At 36.8% G+C, this 23,723-nt stretch overlaps 1 protein-coding gene across 3 annotated transcripts in view; it reads right to left on the bottom strand.

Moving 5' to 3' along the window:
- The window catches only part of UBE2K (ubiquitin conjugating enzyme E2 K), a 45,225-nt gene that overhangs the window by 6,401 nt on the left and 15,101 nt on the right, over positions 1-23,723 (bottom strand). For all 3 annotated transcript variants that reach the window (XM_058420643.1, XM_040064211.2, XM_040064212.2), the window contains exons 2-6: positions 20,045-20,138; positions 14,821-14,879; positions 12,575-12,657; positions 3,694-3,793; positions 225-353 (exon numbers count right to left, since the gene is read on the bottom strand). In XM_058420643.1, the coding sequence (XP_058276626.1) occupies positions 225-353; positions 3,694-3,783 (219 nt within the window). In that variant the 5' untranslated portion in view covers positions 3,784-3,793; positions 12,575-12,657; positions 14,821-14,879; positions 20,045-20,138. The remainder of the gene's footprint in view (positions 1-224; positions 354-3,693; positions 3,794-12,574; positions 12,658-14,820; positions 14,880-20,044; positions 20,139-23,723) is intronic.

The raw sequence follows: 23,723 nt of genomic DNA, 5'->3' as shown, positions 1-23,723 counted from the left end.
TGTTTCAAAAAGGCAGGGGTAGCTCACAAGATTTATCTGTAGCATAGTATTTCAAAACTCCAGTTCTTAAAAATAATTAGTAAAATAGCGTAATTAGACCTACACAACATCACGGAAGTAGAGAATCTACTTTAGTAGATTCTAATGATGCTGATGACTCCCTGTATTTACATGCATAAACTTGCCCTGTTCTTACTGAAAATATTTAAGTTATTTATACTTACCCTATCAAAGCCCATAGCACAAAGGTTTTCTATTTTTTTGGTGTATTCTGGACTAGAAACTGGTGCTCCAGCATACACATGTGCCCAAAGTCGAGCTGTCTGTTTAAACATTTCTGGATTTTGTTTGTACTACACAAAAGAAAGAGGGGGAGGAAAGCAGAAAGTTAAATCAACTCAGCAATCCAACCAAACAGCGAGACAATATGGCAGACTTCAACCCATCATTCTTCCTATGATATCTTCCACAATGTTTCATACCAATCATGCTGCTATTCTTGAAGTAAATTTAGAGGTGAGGGTTACACAAAGGGAAAACCTAAGCAAGCATTTGATATAATGAGTTTGCCTTCAGGTTAAATTATGTACTGTTGGTATTTGATGTGTGCAACCAGGTACTGCTCTCAATCGCACAGATCAAAGTAAAGCAGCTATATTTAGCACAGCTGCTGAAAACTGATATTCAGTGTGACAGAGTACAAATTATCCCTATGTTAACATCTCCTGAACATGGTACTATCTACTACTCTAATGCATTCCTCTAATCACTTAAAAATACATATGGTTTTACACACTGCAAACAGGCCTGCAGTTTTTCAGTCTGGGCTAATATTCTACTACTAGGCTTCTTCCTGAGAATGAGGCTCTTGATCACACAGGTGATAGAAGAAGGGCTGAAAAATGGGTGAGCAAGTGCAAAAAGCTAGGGAGCTGCAACTCTTCATAAAAGCTATTATTTACCAGTTTAAAACAAAAAAAAAAAAAAAAAATCATGCCAGTATGTAACTACATTATTTTGTACCAATCTCGTCACTAACCAGTTTTCCAATAAACAACAGACTGGACCATATTGCAGAGAATTTTTAGCATGTGCCAAGAATTCAACTGCCAAGAAAGTGGGTCATCTGTCATAAACTGTACTCAGCAAAGTTAAATGATTTTCCCATTTTAACAGCTTTTGTATGCAATGTCAAGTTTTTTGCCTCAAAAAAATCCTCTTCCCTTAGATCATCACTTTAGTAAGGCAAGATATTAGGAAATACATTTTTCAAATATTTAGGTACATTTTAAGGACAGAAACATGGCTGATTATCATTCTTAGACATTTCATTAATACATGAAAATAATAATTAGCTCTGCAAAGCACAGTAAAATGCTGTACATGTCATTTTGCATCTCCTACAACAACCCACAACCACACTGCTTTGTGTGCCTTGCCCACCTCCCTCTAATTCTGATCCACATGTCATAATTTGTGTATCTGGTGGCATTAATGGCATCAAAACAAACATGGGAGGCAATCTATTGTTGGAAATCACTGTTATAAATACAGTGGTCTGTAATAACTTTCTTCTGGTGCAATGATTAAAAAAGAAGGATTAAGTTAAACACTAGTAGCATCCTGAAGTACTATTTTCTTCTGCTCTTAAGAGATCTTCCCCCAATTAATTTTTTAAAAATATTTTTGAGAACACTGCCAAGCCTAGAAAGCAACAAGCTGAAGCGCAAAGAATTAGTCATAATTGCATTTTACTCAGAACTAGCTTCCAGTGTTCCATTAATAGAATTCCTTTACTTAGGTATCTGTAAATAATCCAGTTTTTCACTGAATTTAGAAAAGCCTAAAGGCAACTTTCGCTGATGTTTCAGTATCAGGAATCTGAGGCAGTTCATGTTGCTGTACTGAAAAAAACCCAGCAATCAGAGCAACTAATGCACCAGACAGCTGGTGTCTGAAAATACTGCTCTTACTCAAACAGGAATTCTCCCTGGGATTCTCTCAAGAGCTTGTAGGACACTGCCATTTACCTGGACAATCTATTAATACCTATTAATATTAGCTATTATTAAATTAGCACAAGTGTGGAGAGTAATTAATTCCCTGTGAAATTTTGTCTTGGAAAAAGCAATTAACCCCAAACAAAGAAAAAGACCCCAACACCAAATAAACACATGAAAAAAGCAGTTGTTTACCGACATCTCTCTCAAAACCATTATAATCACTTTCTACTTACATCCACATGCCTGTAACTCAAGGCCAAACCCCAGCATAGTTTTCATGCAGGTATTTGCAGGAAACAGGATAAAATTAATCCTCTCCACATCAGCCATGCCACAGTCCCACTGGACACAGCCCCACAAGCACCTGAGGGACAGGCTGGAAAATTGCTCTCCGGAATCTACAGTTTCATGGAGTTTTTTTGTCTGATAAAAAAACTCTTACCAGCTGAAGTGCTTCTACTGTTATGATTCCCACACAAAATTCTACCATCAGAGCCAGAAATGGGAAACACTATTTTTGGTCTTTGTAAAAAAGGATATAGTGTTTTTTTTTAAAATGAAGAAGGAGTGTGACAGCAAGGGCATACATCCAGAAAAAAACCCAGCTCAGGGATGTGCCTGGTGGCCTTTCTGGCCTTTGCAACGCTTCTCCTTGGGCAGAGCAATTCAGCCTGACAGAACCGTTCAGGGACACTTATTCAGAGCTGCCTTAGTGCAGAATCTCACAAGCAAGCCTTCTGTACTTACTGAGTACAGTGGTAGCCAACAGCTCTCACGCACCCGGCAGTGCAATGGGCTACCTCTAATCTCCATGTTTCCCCCTGAATCCTGACAGCTTTGAAAAAATGCTTATCTATCATTCTACACTGAGTTTTAAAGGGGAAGAGTGCACACCTTGTCACCCTATCCTGTAGGGTTCTGACTTACAGAAGATATAGGTGAGATAGAAGGTTCTCCCAGCACCAGCTTGCTTTGTTCCTCTGTTACTGAAATACACCCTTACTGCCAGTCAGTGGGGAAGCCAGGCTGCCCTTTTCTCTCCCCACAGTGAAAAGGAAAACACACACATACTTGGGACTTCGTTGAGAATTGTCAGAGGAATGACTGTTTCTATCCTTCAGCGACACCTTAAACAGAATCATGCTAGTCCTGGGATGGCCTAAGATCCAACTGACATTTTTTGGTATTAAAAGTTATCACTACTGTCTGAAAGGTAACAAACCTTATTGATTACAAAATTTTACATTATTCATAAAATTTTGACATTAAACAAATACAATGCTCAATGACATTCATATTAATCCAGAAGAGGAGCTACATACCAAGCCAAATCCAATTAACACCACCAACTTAAAACTCATCTAAAACCAATAAGATATTGCTTTTCTTATACTGGAAGCTTTAGATTTTAAAAGGCAAGATACACTGAAATTCATGTAACTGTGTTTTTATCTCCTGACATTTCTCACAAGGTGATATAAATAAAGGACAAAACCCCTGGTGCTGTAGAGTAACTAATACTCACTCTGGAATTCAAGAAGAGCACGAAACACTGTAGCAGCTCACATTTAGTATATGCAATTTTACAGTAAATTGTTTAAAGTCATGTATCTCTTGTAAGCCTTGGGACCTAACTTGAGTCAGTAAAGGTTACAGAAGTGTTACAAAATCAGTCAGCTGAGTATCTTACCTGGTTCGCCACTACTGCATCTTGGGGATCATCTGGTTCTGCAGCTGCCAACAATGCTTGCAGTGATAACAACACTGTTCTTAGAGTCATTGCTGCTGCCCTAAAATTGAAAATTCAAAAAATCCTTTATCATATCCCATGCCTGTATTCACCCTTGTGGCTGCACTGTCTTAGAAAATATGAGTTCATGTACAGATTAAAGTCCAAGAAACATAAATTAAAATACTGTTCTGCATGTGTGTGTGTGTATATATATATATATATATATATATATATATATATATGGACTTTCCTTCTACCAGCGCTTTCTGAAGTTTTTGGAAAGTATCTTGACCAACACATTTCACCATGCCCATTTAATGAAATTCATTTCATATGGGGAAAAAAAACCCTACAAAAAGCGAGGCCAAAGCAGGTTTGGCCACTCTCCCCGGGGCGGGGCCGGCAGCCCGGGGATGCTCCCTCTGCCGGCACTCTTCGCGCAGGAGCAGCGACCTACATTTTCGACATCCAACAGCTAAGGAATTCTATACACTGGTCTCTTTGCAACGGTTTTAACATCATATTTTTCATTAAATCGAACTATTTACATTGTTAATTACTACTGCAATAATAAAAAGGTTAGGCTAATTACGGAATGTGCAATCAAAATACTTCCTTGGATTCCTCTCGCTACAACCTGACACTACTGCTGGCAGCAGGAAAACATTCTGTAGTCACAATGGTCCAGTAAAGTCATTCTTTGCCCCTGTGAAAGAGCCCTGTTGAAGGTAGCACAGTCCCAGAGTTGGAACTTCTAAGATTTTGGGTTCTTATCATTTATCTTGATCTCAAAGTGTATTTAGAAAAAAAAACACCTCAATAATTTAGTAAGGGAAAAATGCAGTATGCTCAGACAAGTCAATAAACCCTCAAAAGTAATCACATGAAATTATTACACACTGGAAGCCTGGAAAGTGGTAACATTTACACAGTTTCATTAGATTTTGATCATAAATAACATCTCTGAGCATACACTGGAAACCAAGCAAGAACTCCATAGACTGTTGGAGTATTTTGAACAGTTAACTAGAGTCTAAAATCATTGTAGCACTGGCACAGACAGATGTTCAAATCATAACAGAATCTGTTTACTCTGCTTAAGAACTAGTAGCAAGGTGAGTGGGGAAAATACGACATTTTAGATTTGAGCAAAGTGATCATGGCACAGGAATGTCAGAGGAAGGCTGTAAAACACAGGCATCCAATTTCTTACAAACAAACCTCAATTTTCAATTCATTGTTTTCAGAAGACTGGAAATAAATGCAAAGAGTTTGTTAGAACAGGTGGGAAACAGTCTGACCTGATGGTCCAGCTACAAAGGAAACAGTGTGCAAGTGCATTTCCAGGGTTAGGTTGCAGAAATTTACGTATTTTCCAGTACTGAGTCACTGTATTAAGGTACTCTAGCAGCGTATACCAGTGAACAGAGAATAGATGGTAGTAAAATGTCAGAGGTACATTTGTGGCACCCAAATCTCATGTTCCTAGATGCTTACATTCACAGCTTTCTTGCTATGTCACTAACCATTCAAACATGCCATTCTTCCCTAATTGTTTCTAATTCCAGAAGATTTTTGTCAGTAAGTTACTTTTCAGCTCGATAATTATCGCTGAGCTTTCGCAGTGCAGTGTTCTACACCAAAATGCAAGTGAGAAACATCCCAAATGACAGAGATTTTAATTAGCACATAGTGCCTCATTCCAAATGCCACACCAGCTTGAAGTCCCCTAAGCTGAATGTAGTAGGCTTAAATCTTAAAAAAAATCCTTATGCTTTTAAATCTGAATTCTGACAAATCACAAAACCATCACAACATACTCCTCTTTCAAACCTATAGTAATGTTCTTTTCTTTACATGTACCTAATGCTATTTTGCTCTTATAATTTCCTTGGGCTTGTCACCTCTACTGGTTTATACGATCTTGAAATCAACCTATTTAATGTACACACTGATGAGACAGTTCACAGTCTCATCTACTGGCACTACAGGAATGTAATGCAACATATTTACTATTCCAGCATCTAGGTGTCATGGAATACTAAGTCTTTCAGGCCTCACTATGCTCAAATGGATGTAATAATTTTTATTTTTATGCAATCAATTTCAGGTATTATCACATCTGCCACACCCACTGTAAAACCCAAAGTCTTCTTCCCACTTACGTAATTTTATTATCTTATTTGCTGTAATTTTAAAGACAAGACTTAACATGAAATACCTATCAACCATAACTAATGCTATAGTTACTTTCTCCAAATAAAAGCTGTTCTGTCCTTTCCTTTAGAGACATCTGAAAATGTAGAGAAGATGACATAAAAAGGATCACAGCTTTTTGTGCCCCTTTTACATGCCATTTACTTCCACTTTCACTGTACCTTCTAGGAGAGGACTGTAAAATATACTTTGGGGAGCAGGGGGCATCGCTAAGAACCAAATGTGCCATGGACACCAGCTGTCTCCGGCTTTTAAGTCTGCCAGGTCCTTTCAATCCCTGTTCACCTGTTACATTTGTAGATTTTTATACAAAGCATACTGACACTTAAACATCTGACATTCCAATTTCAAAATAACAATAAAAAATAACAATTTATCCATTTATATATACAGATGGCTATATGATCAGAGAATTTAAACTCTGAAATACTAAGTTTCAGACAAGATTGGTTTAGCCACATTTATTAAAAGGTTTAAAAATGTAGCTTACAACTTATTTTCAAGTCTCATGTCTCAAAACAGCTTTCCCATCTCATGCACTGTACGACAGTCTTTATTGGAAAAACATTCAAAGAAGTATCCTTAAATCATAAAAGAAAACCCATTACAGCTTCAGTTGCTGTTTGTATTCATCAAAAGAAGAAATTAAAGTTTGTGATTAATGGGAGAGAAAAACTGACATACTTCATGTAACTATACCATAACCATCCAAAATCTTCTATCTTTAGAACACCAATTAGCTTTTGTGATTAAAGAAAGTAAATATGGCTTGTTATTTTCTACATATCTCAGTCTTAATTTTTCAGATACATATTAAGATTCACAGAAGACACTGAAGAAACAGCTAAAAATAGATCCTGATTTCCCATGAACTTAAAAGCTCTTCTTTCTTCCTGTCACCTTCTTTTGGGAGAATACAGCAAACGGAGATGACTGCCTAGAATTGTATTTACAGATACCAGTAAGGCAGGACCTGTTCCTCACAAGCAAAAAGCAAAAATAATTCCCATAGTCAGTTCTGAAAGAAAATCTATACTGACAGTGGCACAAAGCTAAAAATCCCAACACCCACACACACCCACACACACCCTCCCCAAGAACTTCCCAAGCCAAAGAAGAATGTCCAGGGGAAGAACGAGAAAAAAAGCTGTATTTTCCTTAAAACAAATTTCCAGTGCAAAGATACCAATCTGAATTTTCCAATGCACCTCAAAGGTTTATTGATCTAGAATAAAACCCTGAAAAAAATAGGTATTTCCAACTCTTCTTACATTTGAAGTTTACTTCTAGGTATTGATTTAGGTGCAACAGCTCATGGAGTTCAAGCAATTCTCTTTGGTAACTCAAGCTAGCCTCATGGTTGCATTCTAGGTTTGTTCTGTCCTCCTTGCCAAAGGCAGGGTTTTGTATTGCTCCTGACAGACTTCCATCTGATCTGTTCTTAAATGAAGCCTCAAAAGGCTCTTGGAAAATCTTCAATTCTTCACCATGCTTGATATTCCGCACACTGAGATGGCTTTCCAATCTTCCATTGTACGATGTTCTTGCTTAGACCATCATTCTTGTTACTTCACTCTGCATTTTTCCTATGGTTCCCATCTTTCTTGTACAACTCTCTAAGCAGGTACACTACTTCAATGGAAACCTGACCGATCACCAGCAACAAGCAGCCAGCTTGTAGAGTGAGTTTTATAGGTAAAACTTCCTATTTGTGTTGCACATGACCTTACATCCCCTTTGTCCAGGACATTACAGGCTCCTGCTGGCTCCTGAAGCTTACAGTAACCCTTGACTTTCACTCTGATCCCAAAATGTTGCTTAGCTATCATGCAGGTTTGCCATCTGCAAAATGGGAGGAAGCCACTATCATGCACCAGTGAGCTGCAGAGAGCTCCCTACAGGGATGCACTGCCCCTCAGAGAACTTGAAACTAAAAGCCTCCACTCTGGACATCCAAACCAAAAGCTCAGCTTTCAGTTGGCATTGCATTTGCTAAACCAAAAGGAAAATCTGGATTGACACAGAACAAAGAGAGCTGGATATACATTTTGTTCACTTACACTTTTTTCCTCCTTTTTTTTTAAGGGCATTTCCATTAAAAAAGAGCACCCCTAGTTTGGGTGACTATAGTGTTAACACTAAAAGGCACAGCAAGCCAGCTGTGCCCCGCACGCCCGAGGAAAGAAATCTCTTTTACCTTTTGATGAGCAGAGCGAGTCCTAAGAGGATTACAACACACTGCCAGGTTTTATTTTTCCTCTTCATTTTTAAAGGCTAAGTAATTCTCAATTTAGGAAGTTTTTACTTATGTTCTTTACATTCCTCTCTAGGAAAAAATCTCTCTCATTATTCCAAGAGGGTAACCCAGCAGAATGCCAGGAACAGCTGCAGCCAGCAGATTGCTACTCCACTCTGTCAACCAAACATGGCTACGGGAACATTTTTTTCTACATAATCTGCAATATTTGTTCCATTTGTGAAATACATAAGCTTGTTAATCCAAGAGAAAATCTCTGGGACCTTGTACCAATGGCTTATGGATCTGGAAGGAAATGAATAAGGCCTTTGAGTGGAAGCCCTTTGCACAGTCACTATTTACAGGACACACAACAAGACCAGGCACCCATCAGAGAAAATAAATTTAAAAAAAATAGGATCGCTTCAACACAGCACTGAGGGGAAAGACAGCCTGCTTGCTAAAGGGCTCCCTAAAACCATGTTAATATTCCCTGCGTTTTTCTCAAAGTTTTAAGAAGCTTCAGTGTTCCTCAAACACCCTGAACAAAACCCAGCAGTACCGGGTAGCCAGGAAGATTACAAGCTGGCTGCTGCTTACTTATCTATTAAAATTGTATTATCTCTTATAATGATTTCTGCATCTCAACTAAAACTGAAGCATGAATCCTCCACTAGAGTCACTATGACAAAAATATTCTTATTGTTCACTGTTGACTGTCAAACCCACAAAAGCCAAGAGTTTTTGTAGCCATATATGCAGCCATGACACATTCACTTAATAATCTCTGCTCGAGGGATTTATGCGGAACAGCTTACAAGTAATTTAGTTCTCAGGTTTCAATGAGGAATCAATGCATTAGATATGTTGTATATTTAAGATTAAAGCTTTGAGACAGAGTACTAGCCTGGAAGATAAATATAGGCCATAGTAATTGAAACCACATAATGAAAATTATGCCAGATAAGCATAAACAGTATTCCTTTAACAAAATCATACCCCTGTTTTAATTCTAGCAGCAAACAGTTGTTGCTTTGCAAACAGACTGGCATAACAGATACAAACATAACAGGTAAAAATCTAAACATGATGAAAACCCACAGCTGCAAAGAATTTCAGTATCAAGAACACAATGTGGAAAAAGAATTTGATTAAACTCATTAGAAATAATTTAAAGACATTACTTTGCAATCTGATAAAACCTCCTGCCAATATGCAGAATATCATCTCAACTATACTCATTAGAACAGAAAATTCATTACCACAGGATGGGAGAGTAAGGAAGAGACTTTTTAAAAACTATACAAACACATTAAAATCTCTCGATTTGTATTCACCATCTACAAATGAGAATTTTATCAGCTTAGTAACTCTTTCAGAGATCCTGCTAAGGCCCATACACCAAACTTCTCCAGTCTATTAACTCTCAAACCTCACTGAAAAACAGACATGCAGTGACATTTCAGACTTTTATTTAAACACAGCAACAAGAGGAGCATTATTCAGTTAAGAGCATTATAAGTCAATGAAGTGGCACTTCAAAAACAGATCTTGCTGCAAACAGATTTAACAAGAGAGATTGTGAAACTAAATGTATTTTCTAGAATACTGCCACGGGAATATTTCAGAATTGCATTTGTCCAATTTATATTTGAATGCCTGGTGAAATAACTTAAATATTTAACTTAATCTTGGGGGGGAGGGGATTGGGATTGCTTTTTTGTTGTTTGTTTGCTTTCCAATGAAGCTGTTTTATTATGTCATTCAAACCACTTTTCAACCTAGACATGCAGAAAACTTATTTTTTGGTGGGGAGTGGTGGTACATCCTCCCCCTGGCCCCCTCCTTAGGCCAGCTATGGTCTCAGGAATGCTTGCTAGGCCTCAGCCTGGATTAATGGCACCTGGACACTTAGGTTCCCTCAAGCCTACCAAAACCACTGTCCGCTCCCAGAACTTCCATTGTCTAGCAAGCTCCTGTTTTCCAATAAATAGCCTTGAGCTCCTTCTATCTGAACAAGAGACCAAGTGGAATACTACTTTTGTTATTGGACTTTTCAAGGAATATTCCCATAAATACCAACTCATCCTTGTGGCCAGGATGGAAATTTACTGATGATTTGTGACCCATCTATGAACAATAGTACTGAGACCCTCAGAGCTGTCCTGGACCACAGCAGGCTGTGACCAGCACTTCCCAAAGTGGGATGACGCTCAGAGCCAGTGAACTCTGAAGTCTGTGGGACACTGAGGATTGCCATGGAAAGCCAGTGAAGCCTGGGCTAATATCCTCACCATTCCTCAAAGCTTAATCCTTTGCCCACTGAGAAGATCCAAAGGCATCTGCAAGAACTCCACTGAACTTGAGGTTAATTTAATTATTCCTTTGTACATACTTATTTTTGCCTGTGTGCACGTGTATTTTGAATGTTGCTGCTTCAGATTTAACCTGATCTAGTGGAAGGTGCTCCTCTCCACGGCAGGTGGGTTGGAACTGGATAATCTTTACGGTCTCTTCCAACCCAAGCCGTTCTATGATTCTACGCTGTGGGCATTTCTTAATTAGCTGCATATACTGAAGGACAATAAAGAGCTTATTTAAACAATATTAACCATTCATACTACTTAGTGAGTTTCAGGAACCTACTCAGAAAAAAAGAGTCTTATCAATCACAATAGAGAAATGCTTCAAACAGTAAACAATGGCAGCAGCTATAAGTTTGTTCTTATCAAAGGATTAGAGGCTTTGACAAGCACTTCAACAATGCTCAAGTGATTTTCATATACTATTCTATGATTTGAAAAGAAACAAACCTTACAAATAGCATTACTAGAAAATGAAGGAATCACACTACATTAGGAATCTTTTAAAGAGGGATTAATAGTATACAGGAAATCTCCCACTGTCACCACCACGTTCTGTGCAATTCTCTCCTTAGTGCTTCCAAATGAAGACACTGTTCCAAAGGAAGAGTTTAATACTATATAACTGGCTAATAATGGTACTTCTTATGTCAGCTGGTTTAAATATACAGAAGTCGAATTCTTTTCCAATACTCCTATTTCATATACATCTTGGAGAAGGAAGATATTTATGTTGGATTTTTTTTCATCAAGCAGAAATAACAGAAATAAGACACAGATAAAATTATTTGTGCTAGACATAACTCAAAGATTACAAGAATACATGTCAACTCTTCTCTCCTGTTTGTCCTTCTCAAATATCAAAGGTTTTGACTAGCAACCCCAAAAGTACATAAATTAAGTTGAAGCTCATGGATTTTTTAGGTCTTTGTTGCCTTTTGATACTTACAGACAACCTCATGCCCACTCATTATTGTGCTTCAGAGTACCATCTCCCAGGAGACTGTACTTGGACAGTTAAAGAGTAATTAATTTCCAGTAAAACTGTAGGGTAGTATGAACAATTAGATGCAGGTACAAAAGTGCACCAGCTTTACTGATAGGAAAAACTATGCCAGGTATCATGGCACATATATTGAAAGATTCTACTCCTGAAAGAACATCAAGTGCTCTGAGATGGTAGGAAAATATATGCCATTCCAGAAGTTAGAAAGACAGCAGTTTATGACCATTACAATTTCATTTCAGTAATTTGCACTATACTGTGCCAGATGATTTCTATAATCTCATACATCGGTAAAAGACTAATTAATACCCTGAATGTGTCACCTGCAAGACCTCAAGACTTCAATATTCTCCTCTGAAGTTTCTGTTTCAAACCCAACAGATGTCTGCTTGGCCAACAGCACTCTTGACAAAGCTGTTGACTTTACAAGCATTTGAAGTTTGTATGGATTAGATAACTGGTATGATCTGCTGGGGAATTACAGTCCTATTCTTTTGGGGCAGACATGGAAGAAAATAATCATCTGTACTGGTTACCATAACCATATCATGTCTACCATACACTACTGTACACAAACTTCAAACCACGTGAAATCAATTACTTCGAAAGACAAATGAACAGTGAGTGCAGCTGCTAGTTTGGACACAAGTCTATGCCACAGATTTTGGCTATTAAAACTTCTGCAGTAACATTAACTGATCAAAGAAGGCAATAGGAAGTATTTGCTAACAGAAAAGAACTAAAATAAAAAACTCACACAAAACCACCCAAAATGTCAACAATGAAATGTGCATTCTAGTGCAAAAATTTTTGGAAGAACTCTCTGTGTATGTAATATATACTTAGTGTTTTCCAAACTATCGCCCAATCGTTTCATTTGCATATTTGCACCTCAGAATACTGTACCAAAATGTGTGCTTTAAGGACATCTCAAATTAAAAGTGCAAGGTGAGCTGATGCCTATCCAGGACACCAGTATACTTGATTTTGCACATTTAAACCCCCGTGGAATCTTACCATTGATCTTTCAGAATATCCAAACAAATGGCCCCAGTGACTGAGCTAATATTAGGATGCCATATTTTGGTGATAAATCGCACCTAAAAAAAAAACAAGACAATTTTTAAAAACAAAAGAAGTAATTAAATGCAGTATACTAAGTAAGCATTTTAAATCCACCATTTAAAGTAATACTGTGAAGAAATACTAATTCAGAAAATGTAGTACTACAAATGGAACTAAGGTGTGATACTGCTTATTTCAGAAGGCTTCAAGTTTGTAAGGCTGTTTGTTAAGCCTTGCCCTACTCAAAACAGACTACTGCCAAGCTCCCCAAACTCATTCCTAACTGCTTTCTCACATGTCATGTGTTCACATCCCTGCATCACACAAAGCTAGTTAGAAATATCCTCCAGCATACAAGCATTTTGACAAGCAGATGGTCAAATACAGACTTAAAACTTCTAACATATTAAAAGTGAGCTTTCTAGATTTCACAAAGTCCTGAACTCTTAACACAGGAATGAGATATCACTCACTGTTGAGCTAAATTGTTGGCTACAGAATTATTAGAAAAATTTTTTTGTTCTACGTCTACAACCATTCCGTCTCATTACCTCATATGCAGAAAGCTGTTCACCAACCCAAAACTTTACTAGATTACTATTATTTTTCTTTGCTATTGAAAGGATCTAGTTCCAGCATTCAGTCATTAATCAGGTCCATATTTTTACACTACAGTGTATTCATGCTCACAAAGCATTACTAAAATCAGGGTTTGGTGGTTGGGTTTTCTGGGCTATTTTAAGACATGGAGAAACGTAAAAGCAGCACTTTCTCTTAAATGTCTTGGAGACCAAAGCTGTCCTCAGAAAGGTTATATATGTCTTTGGAAATTCCTCCCTCATTTTCTTCAGGTTGCACTTTAACTGCCTTCCAGTGATTTTGACCCATCTGTTTCTCATCTTCTCCCCACCTCAAACTCCTGAAAAACATTTTATGTATAGCACAGATCTTTCAATTTTTGCTCCTGACGTGCAAGCAAATCAGCGAACGCATTATCTGTCAGGCACTACAGCAAAAGTCTGTACACATGGGAAATGGAGACCACCAAGCCCTAAAGCAGCAACCATATCATGGTATACAGACTCATCTTTCAGTGTCTCCAACCTGTTTCAGCTCTCCTTATTTTAGCTCCCACGAGAATGTGTGCAGATTAAAGAATTGAGACCAAGAGACATTTCTTTAAGATTCTCTGTGTCTTTTGCTCCAGCTGCAAAGAAATAATTCAAAGCACCTATGAGCTACTGGCACTTCTCTATTCCTCCTCTTCTGCAGTTCCTTCCCAGTATTACATATCAGGGTGAGAACAATAAGAATCTAGGACATGTTCTTGATTCAAAGACAACTTATAGACAAACAGAAAACCAATCAAGATGCTGAGCCAGACAAGTCAGGCATCTACTGATTCAAGCCACTGAAGAGTGGACTAAATCAGGGTACAGGAACATACAGCTGCAGCTGCATATGGCTGGGGAGAACACAGAGTGGAATCACAAAACTGAAGTTATAGAAAGATGCAGTAAAGTTAAAAGGCCACTAAGTTGTGAAAAATATATGAATGACTTTACCACAGCCATTTCTCATCTCGCATTCATGTGCACATTATCTATTCCTTCAACAGAGAAGCAGTAAGACTATTATGTTTCTCTGTTGGTTCTTCAAGACACACAACTGTACATGTCACTGTTTCATTATTACTAGAAACTTGGTAGGCAAGATTCAAGAACCTTTTAAGTATAAGGTTATGTATCTTTTAAGTATAAGGTATAAGTACCATGGAGCCCAAGAAATGAAAAAAAAAAAATTAAAAGAATCAATAACTCCCTATTCCAACATTTCTTCAACTATGTTGAGGGGGAGGGAAGACAGCTGTACTATCTATATCTTTTATAAGTACCTGAGAACTGTATTTATCTTGTCAGAAAAATATCATATTGATTAAAATATCAATAATAAGGCCCAAGCTCCTCCCCAGAATCTCCCAGTTTGTACTTTCAGGAATAATCAGAGTGTACTTCTGATTGGATACAGTTTTGTATCCTGCCTTATTTCTACCTAAATATAACAGTTCCAATCCTTGTCTAGAAGTGAATTTTAAAAACAAACAAACAAAACCCCCAACAAACAAACAAGTCAATAAGAATACTCAAACCCAACTTGTTAGCCAAATTGTATTATCCAAAAATGTGTGTCTGCAGTACCTTAGGAGGATTAAATGGATATGTTTCTGGGATTTTTATTTCTAGCTGATACCTTCCACCTGCAAAAGACAAGAACAAGTTGGAAATTATACCAAAAGAACATTACTCAAACTCAGTCCTTCATGACACTAAAGCTTACACTTCTAAATGAGCAGATTTTCAAGTAATTCAATTTTACCCAGCAGTATTAGTTAGGAGATACATTTAGATTTCATCTGTTTCATAAATAAATGCATATAAAGTCAGTTAGAAAAGCTGTGTTTGCTTATGCAAATCAGTACCTATACTTCTGAGGGCTATTTAACATGTACCTTCTCATTCCCAATCTTATAATTTCCATGATTTATTTTAGTCAAAGATACCAAAATATGAACCAAATATCTCCTAAACAGATGAAAAAAGAGACCACAGGAATATTCATGCTGAATATGGGATAGTACGTGATTTTGACTCTTTTCTGATACCTCATGACAATTTTTCTTCAAATTACACAATTGAAATTACCTGTATTTAATTTTAAACTTTTTGGAATTCAAATACATTCAAATAACTCCTTCAGAAAAGCTCACACATTCTGGGGGAAAAAAATAATAAAGGAGGTACCAGTGTTTAACTTTTATTATGTTCTACATTACCATCTGAAGTAGTTCTGTTTCAATTCTGCAAACACTTTGACACACCAGTACCATTAATAAAATATGAAGGGCCAGAGCATATAATAAAGGATAAGAGGAGCTTGGAAGACAGAACCCCCTCCTACTGCCCAGTTTTAAACATTTCTCAGTTTTATCTCTTTATCACAGTATCATTCCCTATCCTATTTACATTACAGTTCAGTTAACATTCAAGTTCACTACCAACACTTATGTCTTCTGGAGCAATTTCAAACTATCTCTGTCTGCCCAGTGAAGGCCATTTGCCAGGCAGTTCAATGACAAAAAAAGAACAGGGTATAAAAAAAAAGCATACACACCAAGTTAGACATTTAGTTTTTAAAAAAACGGAAAGCATTTATCCTCACTTGCAATTTTTTTCTTGAACCCCCTGCTCTTCTTGCAGAAACCTTTTCCCTCTGTTAGTATAATGTGCTACAATTTATACAATTTCTTGAATAAAAGCTGAAGAATTTGCAATCTATTTTCCTTGAGATTTCCAGAGTGACTTACTCTGCAAATCAAGCTATACAAAACCAGCTCTCAAGTAGTGACAATACTGGCAACAAGAGACATAGGGAAAAAAAGCCTCCAAGTACTGCTCTCAGCAGTTACAGTATATGGCATCTTTTCATCTGTGCCAGAAAACACATTAGTAGCTCCTAACAGCTCTCACTTTTAAAATGTATTTCAGTCTAGTACACTCCACCTGAAACTAGTTAGTATCAGTTTGGTATTTTCCACTATTGTGTACAGCTGTTCTTTTTCTCACTTAACACTAAAGTAATTTGAGAAGTTTTAACAGAAAATACTATATTAAAAAGGCCGATAAATCCAGAATTATAATAATAACACCTAAATTGACTGCTTGTCTGATTACAGGACAGCACAGGAGAAACAGTTTTGAAGACACATACATCAGTTTGGTTTTCCTTTTCTTTAAATTGAAGCATAATTCAGCAGCATCTGTTTTTAAGAAAACTGCTACACTCTGCCTGGATTACAAAAAAATCATCAGTCATTCATCAGTTTTGCTGCCCCATAACTTCGTGAGGTAACATGAAATCTATCCTTGGGTATTATCATTTATTCTGCTTACCACAAACTATTACAAGTTTTCTGCCTAACAGGATATTCAGCCACCAATATTTTTCACTGCAGACTGATGAGCTGGTAGTATTATTTATGTAATATTGTTTTCCAATAAGCTTTGTGGTTAAAAATACAGGTTTAAAGACCTAACCTAAACAAATCTGTAGCTTTTTTAAATACTAAATTTAAAATACAAATTACTAATATATTAACTTCTGTATGCCGATATTTCTGCCTTTTTTTTTAAGAGTATGCATGTGTATGGCTTTTTTTGTGGCTATTTAATGCCTGAAATTCAATTAAACAGTAATGGCACAATATTCCTTCTGCAGTCCTACTGGAACAGGTCTCACAAGAGTTAGAGCAATTTTTAGCTATTTCCCTTGAAGAAATACCCTACTATAAATTTTCAGTTGTTGTGGCTCACATGCAAGCTTGGCTTGAAATTAATACCAATATTACACTGACTTTAAAAAAAAAAAACCAACCCCCAAAAAATCCAAACTGACAAAACCCCAGCCTATGTACTGAAAAGCTCCTGAATCAAGTAAAACCCAGCAGTCATTAACCAAGTCTCTAAAAGGTGCTCTCTCCAAACAGGCTTTAACATGGGATGTAAACATGTTTCAATTAAACTTGTGTCTTGCAATATTCTGATAATTGATCAATATGAGTTGACACTACTAAGAGAAAAATAAAAACTGAATATTTTATCAATAGATGGCATTCTTCCTCTCAGTCATTCTTAACTAATGTTCCAACATTACCTATAAAAATTTTGCAGCAGCAGTTTGGTTTCAGATACCTCACCAACTACGGTCAACAACTGTTCTTTCACTTCACAATGGTTCTAGAATTCCCTCCTGTACCACAGGGACTGTCTGACCAGAACTACTGCATAAAACTTCTTCATAAAGCACTTCTTGCTGTGTCGCTGTTCAGATTATAGATGACAAAACATCAGTCAGTAATTACACAGCATGCATTACTGCTATAGTCATAAAACGAAGATGACACGCACTAGCACACCCTCCGTAATTATGTAAGGAAATAAATGCATACAACTATATTACAGAAATACTAACATTCCAAAGCAAATTATTCTAGTGTCAGGAAACACCATAAATTGGGCTGGCACTAACTCTCATTTTGCTCCTTGATGCATATGCCTTCTAGATTAAATTAAGCATACTATCACATTACTGTTCCATGAGAACCCTGCCATAATCAGAATAAAAAATCAGTTAGCCCCCCCTAAAAGGAGTATTTACTATATCCTTATAATTAAATGTACTCAAAAGTATGTAATTATGCATGCATTTCATATCAACAAATTCTGCACTAAACATATTGCTGTTTTTCACTAGCAGGATATGCTGAACATGTGAGCAGGCAGCACCTAGCTTTTGAAATTCTTGTCTACCTGAATCATCCAGCATCACACAGAACCCAATTCAGCAGACAGACATTTCAATCTTTTTTTACCCTCTTCATGACTGGCTATATAGTTTTTAACTTCTGTGACCCATGAAAACATCTTTAATTTCAATTAACTCAATACATTCTCCAAAAAAGGGCCATTTTATAAACCAAGGTAATACTGACCTGGAGGAAAAAATAGCATGCTCTGACAAACCAACTCACCCAAGGAGGTTTAATTCTGTCTGGATGGAAAACAAACACCAAAACCAACACCCTTCTACCACCATTCAGATGCTTCCTAGAATCCTATTGCTTATATACAGATGTTAAGTTATTACAATACTAAGTCTTGGATTTACAAGATGAACTATACTATTGCTAAACAACAATTATACTAAATTCTAAATAGAACGATTCACTTCCAAATAGATCACCAGCATGAGTCTATATTTTAGGAGAACAGCATAGTAGTCCTTTTAAATTGTAGGCACATATTACAACCAGAATAAATTGTTTCCAGACATTATCTTCTATCAACTATACATCAGCAGCTGATGAGATGGAGACACGTGGGAGAAGGGAGGGAGAGGGGAAAAGCACCATTATTTGCTAGACTGCTGAGCAAGTCTGGAAATGAAGTTCTGCAGAGCATCCCTACCATTACAGCTGCTTCTGCTTTTCTACATTCTTTCTTCCAGACTAATTTCCCCTCTTGTCAGCTTCTGACATCTACCCCTTCCCAATATTCTTCCATGTCAACCACTGTTAGGCTATTTCCTCATTCTTTTTCTGTCCTGAGTCACAAAGGTAGAGGGGGGGAAGACTCTCCCTGCTCTCAAGTCCAATATTGCTGCACCAGCTTCTAGTCCGGAAAAGTAAATCACAAGGGATATCTCTGTTAGGGAAGATGTGACAACCAGATTTTCATTAGCAGTCACTGATGTTTTTGAGTGCACATACTTCTGCAGCTACTAAACAATCTTCAGGTTTTTTTCCCACCCGATGAGAATTTATTTTTTCAAAATAATGACAAATGGCATGCATCCAGTCTCAGGGGAATACTGAAGTCCCACTCTTAGAGCAACTGAAGAATTTGCAAAACTGTTTCATATTCCAACAAAACAATTTATTTGCCTGTAACACTCCTTGATACTTTTTTATTGAAAGTACAAATTCAAATCAAAGTAGATACCTGGCATGGAAAAGTCAAGTAAAACAATGCTTTAAAACTATCCAGAAGTCTAAAAATAAAGACCCTTACTTATCATGAAAGAACTTTAAATAGAAGGTACACCGGCCAGTTTCATATATATTATACACAAAGTTTACAAGTATCAGTACTATTGAGTAAATGTTGTATCTCTGAAGAAGGTGCTCTGTTAAAGCTTCTATAAAGAAGTTGCTTTGCTTTACCACACCTTAAGAGATACATAATTACTGATACCAGCTTTAATAAACCAGAAAGTAAGTAAGGCATAGTATTTGAAGAGAGTTAAAGATGTGAAGTTCTTCTACAGTCCCCTGCGTCAGTATAAATTAAATATTGGGACACACGGATGCCCAAAATTAATCCCAAATTTAACTTGCAACAGCATCGCTGCTTGAGATAGGAGAAATGCAAAGTTTATGAATGATCACCATTCTAGATCACAAAAATACATGTACAATCTGAGGCTAAGTTCCTTAATGCTTAATGGTTAAGGAGCTCAGTTGAGACAGTAAACAAACAACTAAAAGTCAGAATTATACCAATTAAACCACACAGTTTATATTTGCAAATTAACCTTGATACGGGATAATCTATCCTACTGTAGAACAGATCTCTTTTCAGGCAACACAGAACCTGAACTGAAATAGTTTTTAAGTTTAGAATCTGTATCTTAAAAAAAAAAAAAAAAAAAAAAAAAAAACCCACAAAAAAACACCCCACAAATAAATCAGACTACTTTAAAACATGTAACTCTGCATTTCATGCTATAATTATTTTTACAAAAAAAGTATCTCAAGACACATGACTTGAAGTGTACAATGATTGCATACACAAAAACTTTACTTGCCTTCATATGGTGTGTCCGGAGGTCCTGCTATTTCTCCTCTTAATTCTGTAAAATTCTCATCTACAAGATCTACTTTAATTTGATTTTTGCTCGTCTTAAAAATAAACAGAGAAACAAAGAATCATAAGTAAGCATTTGACATACAAATTTCCCCCAAAATACGTTGTTTAAAATTTTTAGAACAGTACTTTAAAGTAAGTAAACATTAAAAATATAGTAACCTAAAGTTAATAACTACCTTCCAGTTGAAATTTAACTTCATTAAAAACAGGCTACTTGTGAAACATTAGAAATTTCAGTATTATTTATACTATCACTAGAATATCCAAAGCAATCCAGCAATATATCTAAAATTGTACTTCTAAGTTGACTATGCTTTTAAATGATCGTGATCTTTCAAATCAGCTATTAATTCCACATTTTTAAACTACAAAATTCAACTGACCAAATTATACATCAGTTCTTTTCATATTTAGACCATTTATTTAAAAACAGACACATTTGTCACTTTCAATGGAACATGGAAAGGCTTCCCCAAACGGAACAGTATTTTTAACATTACAATGATCTAAACAGAATATTGTAGCCTTAAGTTCATGTATATATTTAATATTTAAGCATAAGATACAATTTACTTTATATGCTTGAATTTCATTGTCACCTCCTCAACATTTTCACACCCCATATCAACTTCCTTACAAAATAAAAACAGTGCACTTTGATACTGGAGAAAACATATGTTTTTCCAGAAACAGATTCTCAGAAGTGTTCAGCCAGAGCTACTCATTCCATTGAATTTGCTTTCCAGGTCCAGAGAGCAGTATGATTGAAAGCCATATAAATCTCCCAGACAGTAACTTTTATTGAGGGCTTACGACACCAAATCTCCTTTTAGAAAGATGTACCATCAAGTTTTTAGAGGTAATTACAGGTTTTCCCATTCTGCTACTTCTGCATCCTGTGTTCATTGACTGGATTACAGACTTCCTCACTCCTGTGTTATTTTTTGCAAGAAATCTTAGCATCTTCCCAGATCTTCTAAAATTGTTCCAACTAGTTCTATACAGCTGTGCTTCTTTTCACCCTCAGAGTAAACCTGGCTGCTGACAGCTACTAGAAAAGGGTTAAGGCATGTAAAGCCTTAACCATGGTAGGTGCCATCAACTTGTTCTTGAATCTATCAGTGATGTGAACCATTAAGCACACAGAATTCACTGGAAAACAGTTGGGAAATGACTTCTGTTTCTTTCCTGCAAGTGTTCTATAGAATCAGTCCCCCCAAAATAAAGAATGCTCTTCTAACCAGAGATGCTCACAGATATAAAGGAAAATCAAAGATTTGGTAAAAGTTTCACCATGTAAAAACCCTAATTCACTAAATTAATTCAATGACAAACTGGAAGCTTTTAACATCCATTTGTCTTTAGAACTTGAAATCCCTTCAAACCACACCAATGAGGCAGCACCTGCAGTTCTCCACAATGGCCAGGCACTGTAAAAAATTCCCCCTCTGAATTAATGATTGATCTTATATGATGTATCTTCTTGCAAGCTTTCCAACATCTCTTAATTTTTTTGCTCTCACACTTTCAACTGACAGCTTGTTCCAACACCTCATAATTTTTAAAAGCTTTCTGAAGTACAATTAGGTAAAGTTACAATCTATTTAGGCCCACCTGTGACAGCATTGTTTCCCAGCTTCAACAAGTTTTTTATACATCTAGTATTTATTCCCCTCACAAAATATATGGCATTTACACTGATTTTCCAGCCTTAATTTTGCTTTTAAACAAGCTGAAATTCTAATTTCACCATGATAACTTTTTTTAAAAAAAATTCTGTCAGATGATCACCTAACCAGCCCTGCAAAAACAAAATCATATGATGCCTCAGAATCTGTGCCACTCTGTTGCATTCACTGAAGACACATCACCACCAGCATAACCTAAATGAAGTCTGTCCTTTTCATGGTAGCATGACTTAAGGCTCAGATGAAGTGAGAAGAGACCCAGCAAGGATTCCTGCAGAAGTTTTTGTCCTCTCCAGGGACTGCACAGTGCTTTGTCAGAGGTACTTCCCCTGTGCATGGCCTCTGTTCCCAAAGCAGCACGCTGGTTCAAATAACCAATACAGGTGAGTCACTGTAACTATCTGTGCAGGTACTGCAGTCACCTGAACCTCACCTGAGCTGCTCCTGCTCTCCCTCTGCCAACATCACCTGGCATGCTCCACCTGGATGGCAGGAGTTCTTGTTTTTGCAAGTAACTTTTCATTTAGAGGACTGTACTAATAGCAAACTGGATGAATTTCAGTGACACTATCTATGGTTAATCCATATTGCAGCTTGCTTCATTTTCTAGTTAGCATTCTACTTTTCTTCAGTGATCTGCACAGTCTTGTAGCAGCCTGGATCTCCTCCTTCATATTCAGTTTCGGTCAGCTGTTTTCACAATAAATCCTTCCCAACTCCATAAATTTGTTTAAAAGCAATCAAACACACAGCCTGTTCAAGAGCCAGTGATCCTGGTTCCCCGCTCTGAATGACTGCTTGTATTACTACAGCTGTAGCTGTCCCCATGCCCTTATTTGCCTTGCATAGAACCTTAAGGAAAAACAGCATGCTGTACTTCACGGCTCTATTGCAGAGATTATTTAATGTGGTATTTATGCTTAAATTCTACCATGTTCTCCACACACCAAATTAGTTTTTTCTTTATATAACTAAAGATTATTTTTTCATGTTATTCTGACACTTTTCAAGGTTTAGCGCAGCTTCACCTTGACAAGTATTGCTTTATCCTTCATCCCTGGAGAACCAGCACCAAAGTGATTATTAATCAAATTAAATCTGGAGTGCTTTCCTACAATATTTCTCTTTAATGAGGATCATGCAGGATAATATTACTTAATTTTAGCAGTTCTATCATAATAAATACCTGGCCTCCCCCTCTACCAACAACAGTGGTCTTCAAAAATTCTCTAACACCAATGATCTTAGCACAGAATTTATGAATCAACCTGTGATCTCACACCACAAGCTGATTTTCCAGAAGCAGTTCTACAAAGACCTAAATACACCTGCACACCAAGTCTGAAACAGCATTACCTCCTGTTGATTCAGTAACAATTTAGTGACTAAGTCACTGGGCTAGCAATTTCTGCAATATGAGCAATGCCATTACAGGCAGCATTTATTTCCACAGTTTCACAGCTAAATTCTGTAACAAGACAATGCCCAAAAAATCCAACATCAAAATCCTTTTCTAGAAATCTTCAAATCCAACACTACCAGAACTTTCCATTATCACACCTGAAAATTATTTTGATTAACACTGACGGAAAAAACTCAAACAATAAAGACAAGAAAGAGAGAAAGGAAATCAGATGCAATATACTACACAATGCATGATATCATTCCCTCTTTTCTTCTTGGTAGTCTAGAAGGATTATGGATGACCATTTTCCCTTGTAAATGCATCCTTTAATTCTAACTAGGGTCTAGTCAAAAGATTTGTTGTCTTTTAGACCAGCTCAACATCTAAGATTCCTTCTGCGCTGTTATAATTGTGCTTAATCCATTTTATTCTGCCTTGCAGAAACTAAACCCAAGCATAAGAGATTAAACTGAAAGTATGATGCAGACAAGTTGGGGAAGATTCATATTATGCTCTTATTCACT

This window comes from Hirundo rustica, chromosome 5 (assembly GCF_015227805.2).
Source record: "Hirundo rustica isolate bHirRus1 chromosome 5, bHirRus1.pri.v3, whole genome shotgun sequence".
Taxonomy (NCBI): domain Eukaryota; kingdom Metazoa; phylum Chordata; class Aves; order Passeriformes; family Hirundinidae; genus Hirundo; species Hirundo rustica.
This window is presented reverse-complemented; position numbering and strand designations above follow the sequence as displayed.